The sequence below is a fragment of the Copidosoma floridanum genome, unplaced genomic scaffold (assembly GCF_036245765.1).
Source record: "Copidosoma floridanum isolate Cflo_tuat_1 unplaced genomic scaffold, Cflo_Japanese_pri ptg000004l, whole genome shotgun sequence".
NCBI lineage: Eukaryota > Metazoa > Arthropoda > Insecta > Hymenoptera > Encyrtidae > Copidosoma > Copidosoma floridanum.
Window position 1 is genome coordinate 31,097,886 of NW_028321881.1, and position 19,987 is coordinate 31,117,872.

The following is a 19,987-nucleotide window of genomic DNA, read 5'->3' on the forward strand; positions in this document are numbered from 1 at the left end:
CACTGTCAAAAAAATCCTCAACATTATAGCAATATTTGGAACTGAAACGCCTAAACTATATTGTGGTATAAATTGGAGAAGATCAAGCGGTCCCTCAGGAATTATTTCTGCTTCTTTATTCGACGCACGCACAAAATTTTGTAACCGTTCTCGTTCACGCTGAAATTCTTCTTTATCGATATCATCCGGTGCTTCCTCCAATTTACAAGTTTATTCAGAGTTCAGCAGATTCGACGACGCAAGGAAAGAGAATTTTGCGTCAAGACCATGAAGCTGTTTAAATCTCGTTTTAATTTCCTGGATGATCCTGTCTACACACATAAGCATTTCACGCCGCAGTTCTAGATCGTACGATAAACCAGCATCTGCTAATCCATCGCCGTGAATCTTTTTTTTTTTCTTGTCCGCTGGGGTACAACCTCAATGCCCAGTTCGTCAAAAATTTCTTTGGCAAACTTGCATCCATCATCAACAAGCTTATCCCTATTCTCCACCAAGAAAATCTCTAAAGTCCTCTAGTCTGTAAATACACCTGAGTCTCGTTAACTTCGACTAGCACATCATCCCAGAGTCCAAGATAAGATACAAATGAAAAGGATTGCATGGAAGTTAAAAGAAGACCAGCATCGGACCTCGTTTTCACATTTTCTGTCATATTTGTTGAAAGCTATTCCAGAACATCCAGAATGTTCACATAGCAATTCTTTATTACAATAATTGCATCATGTCTGGCGCTCCAGCGAGTATCGATCAAACGCTTGACACCTTGCTTTGTGACAGAAGTTAGGACGTCCCAACGATGAGTCGATGACGAAAAAAACACAAAGATGCGTTGTAAGGTACCAAAAAAAGTGACTGAATTAACGGCGGCCGATGCGGCATGTTGTACAGCCAGGTTCAAAGAATGATTTGCGCATGCCACAAATTGCGCCTTCGGATTCACCGCTCTAATGCGTGCTTGAACTCCATTGTATACACCTGCCATAATCGCTGCATTGTCGTACGCTTGTCCTCTGCAGTTTTGTATATCCAGCCCATCGGATTTAATCTTATCCACGGTCATCTGTGTCAGTTGCTCAGCATTTTTTCCCTTTACTTCTATGAAGTCAACGAAAGACTCTATTACCTCAACTTTGGCTCTGTCAACCTTCACATGCCGTTGTACCTGACTGACTTGATCTTCGTGAGACAAATCTGGCGTGCTGTCAAAAATTATAGAAAAATATTTATTTTCTTTTACTTGCTGAATAACTTTACTGCGAACTTGATCTCCTAAAACATTGATGAATTCGTTTTGTGTCTGAGGTGACAGGTACGAAACTTGAATTTTGTTTCCAAGCTTAATCTTCGTAAGGTGTTCGCATAATAATGAGTCGTACTTTGCCAAAAGCGTTACAAGTTCAAGAAAGTTTCCTCTGTTACCACTTGCAACGCTTTCAGAAAGCGATTCACGATGCCCGCACAGCGCTAAATTTTGCTTTGCCAAAAACAGAATAACGTCGAGCAATCTTATCAAAATATTTTTCCACTTCTTTTCTTCTTTGCGGACAATTTTTAGCTCTGTTTTATCAATTGTTGCCTCTTCGTTGATCCTCCTTTCTAATTCTTTCCACTTAAATAAGTTGTCAATGTGTAATTTGCTAGACTCGTGTTCATATACCTTTGGATTCATCTTCCAATACGAGTTGAAGCCATCCTTACTGTTGAATCCTGAACTAGTGGCCTTTACAGGGGAAAAAAGTCGGCAACAAAAACAAAATAGGGACTCTTTTACTGGTGAGTATACCATCCAAGACCGTAGGATTGTTTCACCATTGGGTAGTACGCGATAAAACCAGTCACGGGTTAATTTTCTCGTTTCTCCTTTTGCCGAGGTTCCTGAACGACTGACTTCAGCAAATTTAAAATCTAAGTGCTGAACAGCGGCTGAGCCTTCCTAAACTAGGAACATCCTAAGATTATTTGTTATCGCAGCCGGCCATTCACCCACATCCTTTAAATTGATACCAGACTCTCGAACGAAATCAGGTTCAGCTTCCAAAAGATGAGAGGGATCAGCTTGTCTAGGTGACTTAGGACTCACTTGACTAGAGGGTCGGTCAGACAAATTTAATACAGTAGAAATATTAGCTCGTCTTGATGTTATTGCGTGCTGAAAATCTTAAACTTCGGTTGAAATTCTGAGATCCTTCGTTTCAACTTCTGTTTCACTTAGTTCGTCTTGAACGTGATACACTGATTGACTAGCATTAGGTACAACTTGACTTATGGTTTGACTATGACTATCTCCAGTTTTAGATGGGGTAAGAAATTTTAAAATCAAATTACTTTCCTGCTTCTGTTTTTCTGCTGCCAACTTCCGTTTTTTTCGGAAGGACGCTCCGCTTTCTTTGAATCTTTTCATACCTGCAACTAAATATAAAAGTTACTCCAAAAACTCAGATTTTTTTATTTCTTAGTAATTATAAATAACGTGTTTTCTCTTTCCAATAGGTATCATATGCCATTATATATACTTATATAAAAGAAAAAAAATGGAAATTTGTTATTATTATTACTTTAAAAAATCATCCGAATAAAAACTACATGTCAGGTATCTCTTGACTAGGTAAAATAGAAGTGATGTTATAAATTTGAACAGCTCCACTATGTACACTCAACATAGAGATATTCGCGACCATTTTGAAACAAATTGACATCCACTAACATATGCATTCGTATATGTGTTTTCAGCAAAGGAGGTTATGCGTGCCCTAAATTCAACATCAGTAGCACACAAATCGCTGTAAACTCGTTTCAGGGAGGTCGCAAATATCTGTCTGAAAAGTACACACTGTACAATAACGCACTTCACATCAGTTTGAACTTATTTCATTATTACATGCAAAAAATCGAAAGATAAGCAAGTAAATATTACTCATTTTTTAAACTTACTTTGATATATTTCAGTAACAAGACTAACACGGTAATCGAGATCGCTGCGTGCCTCACACTGGAAAAGAATTGGTGCCCTCTTTAACTAAACTACAGTAGGAGTACGGGTGGTCATCTTTAGTTATTTCCCGTTGTGAGCAGCTCAACCACGGCTATCACAGAAAAAAGTTCTCACCGCTGTAGGAGGTGTATAAGTCACAGAGACTGGCGGTGTACTTATACACGTCCCTACGGTGTGTAAATTGGCCGTGAAATGCCAAAAACCAATATAGTAATACTGAACATAGTCTCCATCACTCGGATAAGTGCTGCTTCTGCTGCTGCCTTTTCTGCGCAGAGTGCGCATAAGAAGCAGCAGCAGAAATAGCAGCATCAGGCGGTAGGAGACATATATAGGGTAGGAACATGACTTCTATTTCATATTTTTATTATAAAATCATTTTAACAAGCTCTAACACCTCAAAAAAATTTCGGTGCTCTCTTGAGATCCTAAATAACAATTTAAAATTTACTGAGTCAATATTTAGTATCAAACTGTCTTACAATCATGGTAACAAAATAAAGTGACTTTACGGGTGTACGGTAGATGGTGCGTTTACCCCTATGCACATGAGTCCGACTGACGGCGACTGTCTACAGCATTACTATGTCGGTTTTTGGCATTTTGCGGCCAATTTACACGCCGTAGGGACGTGTACAAGTACACCGCCAGTCACAGTGTACTTATACACCTCCTATAGCGGTAAGAACTGTTTTCCATAAGCGCAAATTGGCCATGATCTTCATTGACTGTCATTGATACCTCAAAAAAGTATCGATACTTCAAGTATCAAAGAATAGATACTTTAAAGTTACATAGTACCACACACTCCACGTAGTGAGTATGAGGACCTTTCTTTTTCTTTTCTGATTTTAACTTTTCATAGTGGAGCTCTTGACGCCCACCTGCCGCTCAATCGGCTCGCCGCCCGGGGCGGCCCACCCCCCTCCCCTCCTCGCTTCGCCGCTGCATGTACTTTATCAATGCTAAGGCGGACATAGGATACCATGGTCTAATGGTTACGGGATCCGATTTGGAAGCCGAAAGACGAAGGTTCAATTCCCGGTCAGCGCAAATCTTTTCAAAATAAAAATATTCTTGAAACGCATTTATATCTATAATCTTAAGAAAAAAAAGATCCATATGAATAAAAACTATATCTTAATATTCTGTTAGTTACATATTTCCTACGCATAAATAATATGGATATATATTTTTCTTTTCTTGAATATAAAAAATATTTCTGAACAAAGTTAAAATTACTGTGTTCAAAAGAAAATTGTAATACAACCGGGTTTTACTATGTAGCAATATATTATACAGTAATTTTTATAACATGGCGAGTATGATTGAGCTTTCTTAAAAAATATAGTTATTTTTACTGTAGTTATAATACTTTTTCTCACACCATTTTTCTCAGTGTATGTATTACTCATCTATTATTGCATAATTTCTAACTAGCCTAAGCTCAAATTTCATCATAAGATGTGTACTTTTGGATAAATAAAGATCCATTACCATCTGCAGCTTGGAAACCATGGTATTATTTAGCGCACGGTCACTTCAGGCTCTCGTGTATCATCGACCATCAATCCAGGAAATTCAAGCCAATTTGGTGCAATGTAATTATTTTCTATATTTATCAAAGTATTCTAAGTATCACCATGCAATAATTATAATTATATAATATTATTATAAATACCATATTGAACCAATTTGAGTTTGAAATAACGCAATAACAGCTGGATAATACGTAGTTGAAAAACATAAAACATAATTTTTTCAAACTTCAACAATTTTCTACACAAGCTAAGATTTAAACGTGCTGATTAATTTTTTGTTAAAAATGTATCAAAAAATATTTTTAAACATTTTTTAACACAAAAAAGGTTAGTTTTGTGAGTTAAAAAAATCGTTATTCACAATTACTTGGCAACGAATAGAGTCTTGCTTACTGCATTCAGTGAATTGAAATGCATGGAATAAAAAAAAGTGTTTCCGTGGAAATCGATCGACTACGGAAACCCATAAGCAAATCATAACTGTAATAGACATGGGTTGGGGAAAAAGTAATTTTAGTTTTTCCCAATGAGTCGCATATTGCTAGTGATACATATACAATGAAGCCATACTATAGCGCATTTGAAAGGTAAAGGTTCCATAGAACATTGTAGATATAAGAGTACCGCCATTCGTGCATTTAGGAAAAAGTTATTGCGCTTTGAAAATGAAGATTCGATACAATAATGTGGGAAGAAACAATATAATAAGCGTAAAAGACAAGAAAATCAGAGAAAAGATCCGGCCCCTCAAGTTATGAGCGCAACTTTAGGGACGCTGAACTATCCGACGTGCTCAGTAAATCCAAACCGCTTACTCGACGAATTCATACTCTCGATGTTATACATAAAAATGAATACATACCTTATGTAAATTTTCACTTTGGTGGAAATTCGGTAAGCCTCATGATAGATTCTGGATCTCATGAGAACCTAATCAAAGTTGGAAGTTACTTTAATGGGATTGCCATGGATTATAACGATGCAGTAGAATTTTGTGGAATAATAAATAAAACTATTCAATCCATTGGAAAAATTATATCTTAAAATTATTTGGGAGGGAAGTCTCTTTTTATGTAGTTTCATGTAGTCACACTTATTTGCAAAACCACAAGACGGAATTTTGGGAATAAAATTTTTATAAAATGCAAAGTGTGAACTGAAATTTGAGTACAAACTTTTGAAACTTCCAGAAAAAGTTGTCGGTTTTAATCAAAATTGTTTGCTCTCACTGAAAAATTCGAGTAAAATGATATCAAAGAGTGTACGCTCGGCCGTCTGTACGCGTACCAAAGGTCGGTGCGGTGCTCCGCTTAAGTTAAATAATATTTATTCATTTATTTACTTATTTATTTGTTTACTATATAAGTTTTATGACACTTAATTATTTATTTAACAATGACGTGAGCTTATACTATGTTACTTAATACAGGTTTGTATAGTGAAAATGTAATCTTTGATTTTTTTTATGATTTTTAGGTGGAATTCATAGAACTGTCTGAATGTAAAACCTATTTTAGTTCTAAATTTATTATAATTACCTTACATATTTTAATTTAATCCAATCTTGAAAGCGGCCTTGGCTCAGTAGTAAGCGTACTTGTTACTGATACAACGCGATTGTAGGGGTCGTGGGTTCGATTCCCGGTGAATGCAGATTTTTTTTAAACTGTTTTCATCGAGAAAAGTTCCTATGTAACCCCAGCTGTTTCGGAGCGGGTTTTTCCGTGGAATTTCCCTTCAGAGTAATTCCAGGATTTTTTCCTTACCCCACAGGTTTTTGGGCCTAGGTGAATGCGAAATAGTGTTAGGGCTATAGGTAGGGATTAGCGGATCCGATGCCAGGCGTCGGGCACGGATCGCCGGCCTTACCGGTGAGGAGTAGTCCCTGAAACATGGGGCTTCTCCGGGGATACTAATTAGCCTGGATCCAATACTTTGACAAAGAGCGTCGGCTTAACCGGCGAGGAGTAGACATCCTGGAATATGCAGTCCTCTACGGAGAAGGCTACACAGTGGCGAGTGGACACGATGCCCCATTGGTGCAGAGAGTGTCAGCTTAAGTGGCAAGGTATTCCACCGGAGATACTCATTCTGTGCCCATGGATTCAGGTATGATATCAGTAAAAAGGGTTGGAAATTGGTGTGGCAATACACCCCTACACATAAGCGGTGAGTGGTTGGCCCCGGCGACTAGTCCAGTAGTCTGTCGTGGTAACCTGGTAGAGAGAAAAAAAAAAAATTCAATCTAATCTTTTCATTAGAAGTATAACCAAGCTTCCATTTTTACAGTTGTAATTTATTATAGAGAAAAATACAAGCAAAATCATAATACAATTGCTGTATATGAGTATCAGAAAGTTATAGGATAATAAACTATTTGAAATTCAAGTTTGTAGTAAAGGAAATTTTTTTCATAACTGATGGGGCCAGTCAACATTTCGAAAATAAGAGCAATTTTAGAAACTCACTTTTCCACAATAAAGATTTTAAAATTGATTGTGTATGGCATTTTTTTGCAACTGCTCATGGAACGAGAGTGTGCGGTGGTATTAGAGCCCACTTGAAGAGAGGTGCAAGACGTGCAAGTCTTCAAGTTTACTCTAATAACCGATTTTTAACAGTAGAAAACTTGTACGGCTAGACAACAAATTATCCAAGGGAACAAAACTTTTTATTGAAGTAAAGAGTCTATAAGAAATGTAAAATTAGATTTGAATTGCAAAATTAAAATCAGGTACTTTGCAATTCTACGCTGTCATTACAATCGATGATGAAACATTGAAATATAATAAAAACATCCGTAAGCTCTGAGTATCAACTTTTTCCAAAACAAAATAATAAAACCAAAAAGCCTACATCTTGAACTTCGTCTAAAACTAAAAAATAATAAAAAACTTTTGTTTAGAAAGTGTTTCTAAATTAATAACATTCATAGTTAACTTGAGCAGAGCACAGCATGGCACTGGCTGTTGGCGTGCGTTCAGACGGCTGAGCGTCTACTCTTGGGTATCATTTTTCTCCAATTTTTCAGTAAGAGCATACTGTGATAAAATGCGTTTTTAATGTAAAAAAATATCAGCTTTCCATCTAGCCTATTAAAAAAAATATAAAAAATGCCTTTTTCGAGATATAGCATGTTTTGTGTTCGTTTTCAGTGAAAATGAAATTTTTTCCCCAAAGTCCCAAGGGAAAATTTTTTTTTGGCCATCATAAAAACTATGCATTCTAGGACTTTTATAGTAAAATGAGACAGATTACGATTGTGAGTTTAAAAAAATTTTTGGTAGCCAAAATTACAAGTTCCGTGCGCTGAAAAAGTATAAGTCCCGTCAGTGTGACAAAACACAAGTCCCGACGGAAATTTTTTTTCTTTTGTCATCATTCAAACAATGCGTTTTGGGACATTCAGAGTAAAATGAGATGGGTGAAAATTAAGAGGTTTAAAAAAATTTTACCTGTCACATTCTGTTGTAAATGTGCCAAAATACAGACTTTTGATGTTCCTAAATGTATTCTTTTTTTCTTCAGAACTTGTATTTTTTGGCACTGAAGAGACTTAAACTTTTTTTAGCGCACGGAACTTGAAATTTTTGCTATCGAAAATTTTCCAAACCTCTCAATTTTCACCTATTGTATTTGACTATAAATGCCCCAAAACGCATTGTCTTAATGGATAAAAAAAATGCTTTTGTTGGACTTGTATTTTGTCACACTGATGGGACTTAAGGTAGTTGTATCCCACTATATTGTCAATGCAGCAGACCCTTAAAAACTCAAACAAAAGCTTTTAACATCGTGAAGTAAGAAAGTTCATAGAACACCCCGAATGGGATCGAGCCAAAACCTGTGAACGAGAGCAAGCCGTGATCCGCACAGCTGGTATAATATATGCCGGTCTTTTAGAACGGTTCCCATTAGGAGGAAAGGGTTACGAGCAGCATGTAACTCCTCAGCAATGCAAAATTTATCTCCTATGGACATTAAACCCTGAAAAGATTGCTGTGCATGCACCATGTATCATTTATAAGGTAATAGAGACAACACCATTGCAAGATGCTAACTCGAGTGCCCAAACCCAGTACACACCACCAGAACACACATAGTGATGTTTGCCGTTACTGTGAGTCTACTTTCAACAAATTTGACTCCAACATCGTGGTCCAGCGATAACCGCCTTCCTTTTCTCCTGCAATCCCATATGAATGTCATCATTACTGCCTCTTATTTACTCCATTGACCTAATACACCATCGCAATCTACGGTAAGAATATTTTTAAGAAATCGTACTGACAATAGGAACTATGCGCATTTCCGATAGCTGACCAAATCTATTGCGAAGATGTCAATTTTTAATGCAATTGTAGCTAGTAAGTCAAAAAATAATAATAATAATAATAATAAGTAAATAAATAAATAATAAACAAATAGATAGAAATGTATATAATAACATATAAAGTAATAATAATGTCCTAAAAAACCGCACGTCACTTACTGTATCATTAGCAAATAAGATAATTGTTAGCTATTAACTCACATTGTAATACTAATATCTTAAAACAATATTTCATGCAAATGTAACCCTAGCTATATTCAAATTATGTAAAACATACATCTGAAAAACGCGAGCTGATGTAACCAGGAACGAACTCGCCCAGCGAGTAAAAACTTAGGGGAGGAGCGTGTCACGTCTAGTGACGTCTACCCACAGTTAGTAACAAATACCATATGGTGTTTGTCACCTAGCGGTCACATCTCACACAAATCGATACCAACGCACGCTCGGCCGATCGCCTGCTTACCAGCCATTCGCGCTCCCTAACTCCACCCCCGCTAAATTTAACAGTTGGGTTACGCCTGCAGCTGCACTTTTCTCCCAAGAACATGTTAATCAAATTTACCTCCACTTCTTGACTTACCACTGGTCCTACCCCCGATTATCGATGCGATTTAGGGTTCAAACAGAACCGCGCCCTGCGGCTCGCCCTCTTTCCTGGAGAAACCGCCGATCAACAAGCAAGTAATTAGTATTAACTACAGTGAGTTGTATTATTGAACGTCCGTCGGATTGTTTAAATTATCGTCATAATATTTGTAGATCAATAAATCAAGTTTTGCTAACCATTCAATTAAATGTTACTATTTATTACAAGGTGTGTTTACTCATTTCTCGATCCGCGGAATAAATCTCTCAAGATATTAACAACTTACTAAAATTATTTTTCATTGTTTTCAATCTAAAAGCGTTCAATGTACAAATGTACTTACCATAACACTGTAGTACTATACAGTAGATATATGTTATTATACATTTATTCCCTACGTACCACACTTTGAAGCAGCACCAATAACGGGAAAAATTGTTCATTCTTATACTAATTAAAGCACATGTACTTCTTATGGAAAATTTTTATTTGGCATTAAGAAGTGAAAAAATTACTGTTTGCTTAAAACTTGTCAATACTAAAAATAGTCAACTTAGTTATAAGGGATTCGTTAATGCATAAAAAAAAAGTATAAAGCGTCACGGCCTATAAGAGGCTGTGTTATTCTTATAAGTACCGCCGTTTTTACCCATGCAGGTGGCGCTGTTTCCGATTGCTGCATGCAGCGTTGGGTTAGGCGGATTCAATATCGGAACTTTTTCCCTAGATCGTATATGTAGCTATACGATCTAGGAAGAATGTTCCGTCGACTGGCAGTGACAGACAGAACAGCAGTGAAGGGGCATTGCCAAAGACACGCGGAAATCAAAAATTGTAATATTAATAACACAAGTGCCTATCACCCGATGACCCGGGGTGCTTACTGGCCACTCAGTGAAATAATAAAATATTAATTATTAACACAAGCGCATATCATCCGATGACCCGGGGTGCTTACTGGCCACTCTATTAAATAATAAAATATTAATTATTTACACAAGCACCTATCACCCGATGTCCCGGAGCACTTACTGGTCGCTTTATTAAATAATAAAGTATTATTCAATAGCGCAAGCGCCTATCACCCGATGACTCGGGGTGCTTACTGGCCACTCTGTGAAATAATAAAACGTTTATAAATAGCACAAGCGCCTATTACCCAATGACCCGGGGCGCTAACTGGCTACACTATTATATGATAAAATAATAATTATTAACACAAGCGCCTATCACCCGATGACCCAGGGCGCTTACCGGCCTTTCTATTAAATAATGAAATATTAATTAACAGCTCAAGCATTTATCACCTGATGACCGTTGTGCTATTAATTAATAATATAGATCGTTTAATAAAGCGAATAATCAATACTTTATTATTTAATAGAGAAGCCAGTTAGCACCCCGGGTCATCGGGTGGAAGGTGCTTGTGTTATTAATAATTACTTATTTAACAGAGTGGCCAGTAAGCGCCCCAAGTTATTGGGTGATAGGCGCTTGTGTTATTAATAATTATTTATTTAACAGAGTGGCCAGTAAGCGCCCCGGGACATTGGGTGATAGGCGCTTGTGTTAATAGTTAATAAGTACTTTAATATTTAAAAGAGTGCCCAGTAAGCGCCCCGGGTCATTAGGTGATAGGCGCTTGTGTTATTAATAATTATTTATTTAACAGAAAGGCCAGTAAACGCCCCGAGTTATTGGGTGATAGGCGCTTGTGTTAGTAATAATTATTTATTTAACAGAGTGGCCAGTCAGCGCCCCGAGTTATTGGGTGATAGGCGCTTGTGTTATTAATAATTATTTATTTAACAGAGTGGCCAGTAAGCGCCCCGAATCATTGGGTGATAGGCGCTTGTGTTAATAATTAATAAGTACTTTAATATTTAATAGAGAGACCAGTTAGCGCCCCGGGTCATTGGGTGATAGGCACTTGTGTTATAATATTACAATTTTTAATTTTCGCGCGTCTTTGGCAATGCCCCTTCACTGCTGTGCTGTCTGCTCGACGGAACATTCTCCCTATAGATCGTATAGCTATACATACATCGAAAATAATAGAAACATTTAAGAACATTTTTATTATGCTTTTATAAAAATAGCTTTTCGCCAGCCTGAAAACAGTTATTTGATGAACAGAATACCTGTTGCGGTACTAACACGAACATTTTCAGTTTATCACTCAAATATTATAATATTGTTAAAATTTTGAAATAAATAAAAAAACGCGCGAGATACAATCAAGAGCATGGCGGTATACATCAAATTCTGGACGCTCTTACTGCACTGAGTGTCGCAACTGTGTAAACTGTGCCCTAACCTTGATGTAAGGCTTGCCTATCCATGCCCTGGTCTTATTCGGTTCTTATTCCCATTCTTGTCGGGTTCTCGCAGGGACTTGTAAACTATACTTTTACCTTATTACTTTTTATAATTTTTAATTTTTTGTCCATTTTAATTGATTAATATTTAAATCGATCAATACAAATTTTAATATACTCTTACAATTACACTTATTATTTCTATTTCTCCCTTTCAAAGTGTTTACTAACTCCAGGTGCTCGTCTGCTTGGTCATTGTTTCCACGTGACACCTGGTACGAAAAAGCGTAAATAACACAAAATGTTCACAATAATTTCCTGTAGGTGTGTAGGTAATTGGAGGTGTCAACCGACTTCTAGCGCCCTTAGCGTATTTAATCCGAACTCGAATTGGGTCAAGCCACCAATGATTTAAATTTAAAAAGAATCGTCTTGGTAAGTAATTTTATGCCAAAAAGTGTGCGCTGCGTACAGCAGAATTGGATCCAATCTGCTCGGTTTATAATACACTTTCATATCCACTACATTGTACGATCAACAGATTTTGTAAATTCATGTAAGATTATTCCTACTTAGGAATTTTTTCTTATATAACAGTTGGGAATACAGTATTTACACAAACACTCTTCACTATTAAATCACTCTTATAACATTACTTGACCGAAGAACAATAAAAACCAAACATTAAATTTAACTTAGACAGAAGCAGTTTTTATATGTTCAAATCATTGGCGGCTGGGCCCAACTCGAGTTCAGATAAAATACGCCAGGGGTGCTAGGAGTCAGTTTAGACCTCGAATATAGACAACGAAACCACCTATTATATCTAGGGAGAAATTAAGTTGTTTTTTTTTGGGGTGAAAATAAAGTTGAAGACAAAAAATTGTTGGAGTACATATTTTTAACATTATGAGAGTTGGTTGTAATTTTTTTTATGTAATAAAATCGTTTATTAAGTCTGATAACATATCTTTGAAGGTAATAGGTATGTACAGTTAACCATTCACATTGAACTATTTGTTTCTGCTGCTGCTGTTGTTGATCAAGAGCTAAGGTAGAAAGGTGGTCAAAATCTTTTCCAGCCGCCACTCTCATCAGATTTGAGGAACCTTCTGATTCGTTTAGACCCGAAATATTTTGGTCATATTTTATTCTGGTGAAGAGTTTTATCGATATTTAAGAAGTTCCATATATTCTATTTAATAAGCCAGCCGCAACTTGAACCAATGGATAAAAAATAAAAACTTGTCAACTGGAAGTACCATTCGCGGCAAGATTAGAATGCACCTTCTACCTAAAAATCGACTTTCAAAAAAATAGAACCCCTACAAAAAATTAAAACCAAGCCACAACTTTGACAGTTAATTTTTTTGAAAGTCGATTTTCGGGTACAAGGTGCATTCTAATCTTACTACAAATGGCACTTCCAGTATACAACTTTGTATTATCTATCCATTGGTTTAAGTTGCGGCTGGTTTATAAAATAGACTATGGGCACGTTCGATTATCCGTCGTTCGTTCGTTCGCACTACCTATCATAGATCTAAGTCTTAGGGAACGTCCAGTTCACTGAACGATTCATTTTTTCCTACGTTCCTAAAGCATAAGTTCTAATGGAGAGCGAACGAACGAGCGATGAATAATCAAACGGGCCCTATACTGCACTTCTTAGGGTGTGTTCCAGTAACGCTCTCCGACAACTTAGCAACAACTTAATTATGTCTTACGATATCTTGCGTCATGTTTAAGTTGTTGGTAAGTTGTCGGAGAGCGCTACTGGAACACACGGTTAAATACCGAAAAAACTCTTCGCCAGGTTCCCCAATCCTAGTGAGAGTGGCCGCTGGTTATTTTGACCACCTTCCGGCCTCAGTTTTTGGTCTATTGCGCCTGTTCAGAGGTAAACGAACAGCTCGGTGTTAAATGAAATCATAGACATATAAGAAATATAGACTGCTCGTTCTTATCTCCGACGCTGAAGCTCAAGTAGAAGGAGACACAACATCGAACGTGGGTATCTGTCTCTCTTGCACACTTCCACCTTTGGCAATATGCGAGAGAGAAAGATGCCCACGTTCGATGCTGTGTGTCTCCTTCTACTTGGGCTTTAGCACCGTAAATAAGAACGAGCAATCTATATTTCTTATGTATATGAGTGAAAATGTACTATATCCCGATCGGAAATTGACTCTACGGCAAGTATGACCTTACATTTTGCCGAAAAGTAAGTATACGGACCTCTTCCGCCGCCTTGAAGGTCCTTAATGTGGTGTTACCAGGTAACTTTCCGGGCAGTTTTTATTTGCCGAAAGCACTATGGACCGTTTACGTACCATTAAGTACCCGTACATGGCCCGGAAGCATGAAAAAATATGCTAGTCAAAAGATTAGTTACAACAAATTAGCACACCAGACCCTCAAAAGCGCTCAAAGTAGGAAAATAATATAGTAAGGGATGACTTAATGGAAATAAATACACTAATTTACAAAAATAATAGATTTATCATACAAAGAAATGTAATTATTATGGAAAAATTATTCATCATTTTGGTCATTTTTTTTCCTTTTATTTCCTGCTATTTTTTGACAGCCTTTTTAACTCTGCCTCCATCCCAATCTGAACAGTTGTTGATTACTTGGCCCATAGCTTGCTTTATTATTTTAGGTTTTTCTATTATATTCTTTATCAATTAAGCATAACTGTTGAGCATGACCTCTAAAGAAGGAAATTTTTATATATTTGTCCTCCATGATTATAATTTATTATATACATCGATAAACATTAGCAACCATAGAGGTATAAGAATAGAGGAGAAAAGGGGGCGTGATATGCGACAGCAGAATTCGCTACGTAACGAGGCATCTGTCTTTGTCTGGCAGTTATGTTATTGGTCGAGTCATACATGAGATTGAATCAACTGTAGGATTCAGGACGAAGAAGTAGCCAATAACGTGGCTTTGGCAACAAGGACAGATGCCCCGTTACACTTAGTTATGCTGTCGCTGCCGCTAATGGGCTAGTATAGCGCTTTTCCCCTCTATTCTTATACCTCTATGTTAGCAACACACACAACGCGAGGTGTTTATACTTTTTCGGAGCAATCTAACCTCTACATACGTATTAAATCATGATTAAGGGCCATGTACGGTCAATTCATGGGTACTATATAGTCGTTAGACTATAAGTTTCGCACATACTGACCGGAAAGGTACCTGGTAACACGACCCATACGGCCCCTGAAGATTCTTTCCGGTAAACATAAACGGGCCGTATACTACCTTCCGGCGTACGGAATCTTTTTCCGATCGGGATGTACCGTCAAAAAGATGTTTTTGGCCGTAATTAACAATTTTATTACACTGAAAAAAATAACATCACAACTTTCATTAAGTTAAAAATATGTACTCCAATAACTTTTTGCGTTCAATACCTTTCCACCACAAAAAAAAGCTTATAAAGCCTGTACTTCCTCTAGTATTCATGTGTGTATATATATATATTTCGCCCTGTCACGTGGTTGCTGTACTCCTGACAGTCTGGATAAGTACAACTTGTTTTTAAGATGTTAATCTTTTAAATTTGAAGATTTCAAGACAAGGCGAAGTTTACTACTTGGAGCAAGGAAGCCATGAAAATTGGATTATGTTCAGTTCCACAGGCAGGGCGTCAAGCATCATTAATATGTATGATGAACTCCACAGCTATGTCTTTGCTTTTTAAAGATATACTACAAAACTTCGATCAACTATACAGGAGGAAGGTAATAAGACCAATCATATCATTCCGGGTGTGTTTTCTTGTGTTGTAATATCTACATATTTCATGACAGGCTCATATACATCACTATTTGCAAGTAGAAAATTTTGAAAAAGAAGACTTTATTGAGAGCAAAGAAACAGTAGTAAATGTGTTCAATCAATATAATAAAATTCAAAGTGAAAGTCCTACTGTTCCTCGGTTAAAACTACAATGAGATTTTGTTCAACAAGGTTTACTCTTTTAACTGAGTGGCCAATGAAGTGTTCAATAATGTTTTCTGTAAGTTTTATACCAAGCATTTTAAAATTTGGATCTGATTGAATTCAAGACGCATAGAAATAACTCTTGTACTAGTTATTTATGCACTAAATTAATGTAGAGGTTTGATACAGAAGATAAAGAACCACAAGGCTTTGTAATGAGTATTTAAGTACTTAAGATAACCATCATTTACTTCCTAGAAAATAAAAGAGTTATTTTTATGAAATTATGAGCTATGTGATCTATTTGAAAAACCACTTTGTCAACCATATAATTTATAAAGTATATAGTAATGATTGTAAGTTGTTTTTTCGAGATATTTTTTATGTTGATATATTAGACTCCATTGTGGCAGTTCAAGAAATAATTACCACAATTTTTAGCATCTTTGGAATGTGCCAAAATATTGTCCAACTAAGTAGAAATAAATATTTGTAAATTTTATGATGATCTAACTAGCTGGAATTTGAGGTAAACCAAATTCATCCACTAAAACTCCATCCTGAAATATAAATAAATATTTGTTAGCAAATAAATTTATATTTCCATTGCAAACTAACACTTGAACTTAGATATTGAATTAAACATATCATTATGAGTATAAAACTGAAATCCTCAAAATTATTCAAACTAGTTGCACTTAATGAACTTGCTTGTAGAAAACGAGTAGTTTCATCTTGTCAAAGCAAACAATCTGTGTATAGATAAGTATATATCAATCAACTTTAATGATAATGAAACTGTCGAGATCCAATTATTCATACTATTATTTTTAGCAATGCCTCAAGTATGGATGTAATGCTACATGACATTATTATTAATAACAAATAAACTATAATTTTTTTTCTAGTTACATAAAATAATAGCTTGAAAAGTAAACTTTAAGTATAAAACTAAATTGTTCACTATTATTCTCCATCATGAGTAACGTTTTCATTCTAATGCCATGAAATATTTTGTGTCAATTCGTTTGATGTATACAAAAGTATGTGTGTATATGTGTGCGTGTGTGTGGACATAATAATTAGATGAATTGTGGCACCAACCTTAGTTGTAACGGAAGCTGCACCTGGTTCTTTATCAGGTGCACTTGGAGCTTTTATAGCATTGTCCAAGTAAGAAGCATCTGTATCCAAAGCTAAGTCATCTCCAAGAGCATCGAGTTCAGCAGCCAACTCATCTTCATCTATGTCTGGCATACCATAACTGCGGCCCAATGCTTCCTGTACTTCATCTGCCTGTTCCAACATATCAGCTAGGTCATCTTGAATATCCTAAAACATTAATAATTATCTTCATTATTTATTTATTCTACAAGCTTTAGTTAAACTTATTATAATTATCTAAGACACTTCCTAAAGCATTTAAAAAAAATTTTGAGTTAAGAAAAACAAAAAAAAATAACAGACCTCAATTTTGTCAACATTTATGTTTTTAAATTCCTTTTGCATTTGCTTAACCCCATCTTTCATGGCAACTACCGTAGCTTGTGTGTCTTTTAAAGTTTGTGTAGCATAATTTGCTTGTTCCATGTTAAAAGCTTGCTGGCGTAAATTTTCGACCTGCTCTTCATACATTTTTCTTTGCTTTAAAACTCGCAGAGCTTTAGCTTTTACTCCATTTTTAGCTGGTCCGTCACGCATTTTGGTCATCTGCTCTTTAAACTTTCTCAACTCTGTATCTAATCTTGCAATTTTCTTTTCAGCTGAATCCGCTCTACCATCAACCTACCAAGGCAGTACATTTTATTTATGATCACAAATATTCTGTTAATTGGTAATTTGTAAATAGTAAGCTGTGTCATTATTTCAATTAGGCAACGATATGAAAAAAAACATTGATGACTAAGATTCCACTTGTATTGTTCATAAATCGTTTTGTATTTTATATTTTTTATCACTGGGCCTATTCACACTAAATCCACGCGAATCTGTGGATGTTGTACAGTATAGAAAACACCTGGAGTGCGTGTGGATAGTATCATTATTATTTACGTAAATATTCTGAGCCCTACATCCACGTAAACGTGGATATTGCTCTACTTATATCAACGTATTTACGTAGTTTTGGTGCAAATAGACACGGATTTCTTACAACCGGACAAAATCTATTATTGACCTAAATGTTTAGTACATACGAAAACGATAACAAATCCAATGTTCTACCCAACAAGAGATTTCTTTTTAAAAAATCGATAGGGTATCACAACATTCCAATAAATTCATGAATACATGTACACTGTCAAAATTTTTCGTAATTTTACAACGCTGGACGTTGGAAAAAATCCGACATCCCGATATATATAGATATACTAGCCAATGCTAAATGTCGGATTTTTCCTAACGCTGGTAGTAAATTGACGAATCATTTTTTACAGTGTGGATACGACTGACAGAAGCTGTCGAACTAATCTACCAACTTCGGAATTACATGAATAAAAAACCTTACCCCAGCAATACAGTCATCGAGGTTTGGAGGTGGATCTTTTGATTTTACTCGGCCAAACAATCGATTCATAGTTAATATATACTTGTTTCTGTACGAACAAAACAAAATACTGCCATTAAACGACCACAGACAATGTAATATAATAAACAAATCTGAAAGATTACTGACGTGTACTCATGGAGATAATAATATAATCTCCATGCGCGTATACTTCTACTTACTTCTGTGACTTCTGCAGTTATAAGTAGAGGGGAGGCAAGGTTATAACGGAACAGTCCGTTAAGTCCGCTTACCATGCAGTGGCAGTGGTTGGTAGTCTATCTCATGTCAATGTAGTAAATTTATTAACGACGCGTAGTAAATATACGTAATGTGGGAATGTGCCTCTACCACGTGACATGGCGATACATATATATATATATATATATATATATATATCAAAAATAGTGAAACATCCGAGGAACTCGGATCCTTGTATCTTAAGAAGGTTTGGGAGAAAAGTTCAAAATAGAGAAACGTGCCAAAAAAATGTATATTACATTTGAGCATGTTAGGAGTGCACATTAATTTTTTTAGACTTTTCACCAGGGGAAATTTTTGAAAAAAAAATAATGAAATATTGGCAGTTTAACACGGTCTCGTATGAGAGAGCAAGGTTAGGTTTGCCTTTTAATTGAAATTGAGGTTTATTTTTAATGTGTTGGAATAAAAAAAAGCGTTTTCATAGATAACGTGGTACAAAAGGAAGATGCTCGACAAAAAAAATCAAGCCTTGAAAGGCATTTTTTTAAATATAAGCAGTTAAAGTCGTACAGTTTCAAGTTTGTAGAGTGCAGGAGGAGGTGCGCAGTAAAGGGAGCCCAGATACGCGGGCAGGGGTGACCCGGGTGACTCCCCGATCCACGACTAAGTGAAGGATACTCCCAAACCTTCATAAGTTCTAAGGAACAAAATAAGCCCAAAAACGTTTAATTTGAGTAAGAATTTATTGGAAGCACGAATTTTGAGAGTTTTTCGGGCTTTCAGGACCACTGTGCACCGTTTTGTCTCGCTGTCTCTCAAGTCATGCGACTCTTGACTGTCTTCGCTCATACCATCCTTATCAGGAGCATTTTACCATCAGAGATGAGTAGAGAAATTGCTAACGCCAATGCTACGGCGTGAGACAACTTTTTTCCACTGATCGGGGCGACCCGCCACGGCCAGCCATCGAACCAAGGCGCACATTTTTCGAGAGTGCGAGACTCGTATCGAAGAGCGTGCGCCTACAAGAAGAGAAGTGGATTCGCGTGGAAATGAGCATATAGGCGCACATTTTGGCGACACGTAGAAGGGGTATACCGAATGTGTGCCTACGAGGAGAGGAGTGGAAATGTTGACTACATCTATACATCTAAGCGCACAGCCAAAGCAAGCGACGACATGAGTTTTTCTCTTTTGACTGCAACCGAGTATATGCTATAAATATTTAACTGACTCTTGCTCTCTCGCTCTTGCTTAAATGTTATCTATCAATCTTGCGTTCGATTGAATCGTGAAACTAAATGCTCATAATTATATGCACAGAATTTGATATCAAAACATTTTTTTTTTTCCGTACGTTAATACTTAATTTGTAATCTAGTATTATTTAGGAAAATTGTCAGCTAATTTTTTTAAGGATGGCAGTTCAGCTATAACCACTGGTTAATTATTTTTCCTCATAATAATTGTTATGAACTGTAGGACAAGCCCCGGAGGTT

The 19,987-nt window shown here is 36.4% G+C and overlaps 2 protein-coding genes across 5 annotated transcripts in view; one reads left to right on the top strand and one right to left on the bottom strand.

Moving 5' to 3' along the window:
• The window catches only part of LOC106643515 (tubulin epsilon chain), a 334,441-nt gene extending 318,646 nt beyond the window's left edge, over positions 1-15,795 (top strand). For both annotated transcript variants that reach the window (XM_089597608.1, XM_089597611.1), the window contains exons 8-9: positions 15,363-15,537; positions 15,607-15,795. In XM_089597608.1, the coding sequence (XP_089453734.1) occupies positions 15,363-15,537; positions 15,607-15,750 (319 nt within the window). In that variant the 3' untranslated portion in view covers positions 15,751-15,795. The remainder of the gene's footprint in view (positions 1-15,362; positions 15,538-15,606) is intronic.
• Positions 14,335-18,550, bottom strand: Vps60 (vacuolar protein sorting 60). Of its 3 annotated transcripts, none has more exons than XR_001339102.2 (5): positions 18,246-18,457; positions 17,207-17,524; positions 16,844-17,071; positions 16,169-16,299; positions 14,335-15,993 (listed from the first exon to the last, which is right to left on the bottom strand). XR_001339102.2 is itself a non-coding variant. In XM_089597618.1 (5 exons), exons 2-5 carry the CDS (start codon positions 18,312-18,314, stop codon positions 16,249-16,251), a joined length of 666 nt encoding a protein of 221 aa, XP_089453744.1. In that variant the 5' UTR covers positions 18,315-18,333; positions 18,467-18,550; the 3' UTR covers positions 16,115-16,248. The 3 variants fall into 3 exon arrangements, 2 of the variants coding, with proteins under 2 accessions (XP_089453744.1, XP_089453749.1); XM_089597618.1 differs by lacking the exon at positions 14,335-15,993 and adding an exon at positions 18,467-18,550 and having other exon boundaries at positions 16,115-16,299; positions 18,246-18,333; XM_089597623.1 differs by lacking the exon at positions 14,335-15,993 and having other exon boundaries at positions 16,115-16,299; positions 18,246-18,333; positions 18,414-18,434.
• Between the last annotated feature and the right edge of the window lie 1,437 nt (positions 18,551-19,987).